This window comes from Spermophilus citellus, assembly GCF_964194105.1.
Source record: "Spermophilus citellus genome assembly, chromosome: 5".
In the NCBI taxonomy this organism is placed as follows: domain Eukaryota; kingdom Metazoa; phylum Chordata; class Mammalia; order Rodentia; family Sciuridae; genus Spermophilus; species Spermophilus citellus.
Genome location: NC_138186.1, coordinates 4,395,700 through 4,398,424, shown reverse-complemented (window position 1 = coordinate 4,398,424; position 2,725 = coordinate 4,395,700). Strand labels below are relative to the sequence as shown.

At 60.4% G+C, this 2,725-nt stretch overlaps 1 protein-coding gene across 1 annotated transcript; it reads left to right on the top strand.

Moving 5' to 3' along the window:
- Positions 1-1,649: 1,649 nt before the first annotated feature.
- On the top strand, positions 1,650-2,213 carry HDGFL1 (HDGF like 1; the record flags this gene model as incomplete). Its single annotated transcript, XM_081296460.1, has 1 exon — positions 1,650-2,213. The coding sequence occupies one exon, from the start codon at positions 1,650-1,652 to the stop codon at positions 2,211-2,213; it is 564 nt and encodes a 187-aa protein (XP_081152586.1).
- Positions 2,214-2,725: the final 512 nt, after the last annotated feature.

The following is a 2,725-nucleotide window of genomic DNA, read 5'->3' as shown; positions in this document are numbered from 1 at the left end:
CGCAATGCTCTGTGCAATGGCGCAGCACATTCAGAAGCTGAGAACCAACAAACAAAACACCACTTAGCAGCATTTCCACTTACACAAGTTACAAATTACTTCCTTCTGTGGGCTCCTTAGCTGCCCATGATCACCCATCTTCTACAGCCATTAAGCATGTATAGTTTTCTAGCACTTTCCAAATGAAATTCAGAGGAGGACATGTGTCCTAATTTGTAGGGGACTGTGGATCTGAGAAGAAGTTGTTGGTTCATTGTGAATGTTACTTATTTACTAGAGCTATAGACACTTGTGGGGCAGATAAGACATTCTAAGAAGATGACTTAGCAGAAAAGCTAAAACAAATTGTTTGGAATCAGCAAAGGAGGTCCCATTTGTCCCACCTGCAAGGACAACTTATCTCCCTTTGCCCACAGCAGGTCTCTCTTATCCAAAGGTGAAATAAGTGGCTGATCCAAACTAGCAAACCAAAACCAATTTTGAGTTGCACCAAAATGGGTGAATGATTCTAACACTCCACTAGTGACACTGGAAAAAAAGACATCTGTCCAGTTAAACACAGGATTAGTATCCATCCAAAGGTCTTTCTCATAAAGCCAGCACAAGAGCCAAGAGCACTGTTAGGAAACATTTGGCTAGTTGTCAGAAAGCACGCTCATAGTAGGTAGAACAAAACTCAAAACTAAAAAGAAAAAAAAAAGTGGAAAGGTGTACCAGAACTTCAGTGGCACCAAAACTCTCATTCACATCAGTTATAATAAACCTGAATCTTGAGAAAATTTTCTTAAAATGGCTTCTCAACTGAGATGGTGCCTTTTCAGTAGCAGCTGGGAGGAAGCCCTGGCTACCAGCAGGTTTGCTAGGAGCAGACCTCTGCCTAAGGCTGGCACCGGGAGCCCAGTGTCCCTCCGTGGCAGGCAGTTTGCCAGGCCCTGTTCCAGCCACACAGCCACGTGCTGACATTTGCGCAAGACAGGACATTTCCAGGTAATGTAGGAAATCTTGGTGACTCCGGGTTGCCACCATCATGGCTTTGCTGTATACATTTGGTGACCCTGAAAACATGACAATGTTTACAGTTTGGTCACCAAGTTTTGCTCCTCCCCCCCAGACTCCCTCATGGCACTGTGGGTCCATCCCTTGGTCAGACTTCCACCCTGTTCTTGAGCCTCACTGCAGGCGCCCCGCACTGGTCTCCAAGGAAATCGCAAGACGGTTGAAACCACTGACCCAGAGGGACGCAGCTCCTGTTCTCTGTGGGACACAGAGAGGTTCCCACTGGGACCCCGCAAGATCCCCCTGCGCAGCTGCAAGATTCGTGGAAATATGTGCTCATGTGTCACTGCTTTCTCTCCACGTGGCTCCCGCGGTGGCTTTGCAGGCCCCGCGGGCGCACAGCGGTCTCGGCGGTCACAGCGGCCACAGTGCAGGGGCCTGCGCACAACCGCCACCAGGCCGTCGGGGCGCTCCGGTCCTGGCGACCACGGCGTCCCAGCTGGGCCAACTGTCCCTGGATCTCGGAGACCATGCCCACTCGGCGGCGGAACCCTGCGCCCGGGCGTTGCGGCGCCCTCGAGCTGTCGCGCGGGCTCAGAGGCCGCCCCGCAGCGCACCTGCCGCGTCGCCCAGCCGGTGCCGCCGCGCCCGCCATGTCGAGCTACAGCGGGCGCAAGTTCAAGACCGGGGACCTGGTGTTCGCCAAGCTCAAGGGCTACGCCCACTGGCCGGCCCGCGTGGAGCAGATGGCCGAACCCAACCGGTACCAGGTGTTCTTCTTCGGGACCCACGAGACGGCCTTCCTGGGCCCCAAGCACCTGTTCCCGTACGAGGAGTCCAAGGAGAAGTTCGGCAAGCCCAACAAGCGGCGCGGCTTCAGCGAGGGGCTCTGGGAGATCCAGCACGACCCGATGGTCAAGGCCGCCGCGCCGCAGGCCGAGCCGCCCGAGCCCGCCGACGGCGACGCCGAGGCCGCCGAGCCGCCCGCCGAGCAGCCGCAGGGCCCGCAGCCCGGGCCGCCCAAGAGGAGCGCGGCCTGCGCGCCCGAGGACGCCGCCAAACGGCCCCGGGAGGCCGCCCCCGACGGCGCGGAGGCCGCCCGCGAGCGCGAGGCCGAGGCCGCGGCCCAGCGGGGCCCGCCCGAGGCCGAGCCGCGGGAGCAGGCGGCTGAGCAGCGGGCCGCGGCCCTGGGCGCCGGGGCTGGCGACGGCCCCTAGGCACCGCGCCCAGGAGAGCCCGGCAGGAGCCACCAGGGCCCACGCACGACCCCTTCCCGCCCCACCCGCCCCGCCCCACATCCGGCCCAGGGAGAGGGACAGGCCGCCTGGAGGCGGCAGACCACCGGCCAGCACCGCCTGGGCCACGCCGCGATGTGACTCAGGGCCCTGCTCCCAAGACGACGCGGCCACCACGCCCCTGCGGCCCGGAACTGCCTCCAGGGCCTCGGCCTCGACAGGACCAACGCCTCCACCTATGGACGACGCTTCGACCCCCAGGCACTCTGGACCTCTGCCTTGGAATGGGGGTAGGAGTGGCCCGGGCGACCCCAGGGACCTGCTGGAGGGCAAGGAGGTGCCATCTCGTGGAGCCCCTGAGCTCCCCTCCCCTCCACACCTGTTACCCCAGTTGTGCAGACTCAGGGGAAGGGGGACCGCAGTTCGCCGAGGGTGTCATCCTTTGGCTGACCCTAGTGAGTTCTGGGGAGTTGGCCTTTTGTCCATCAAGACAT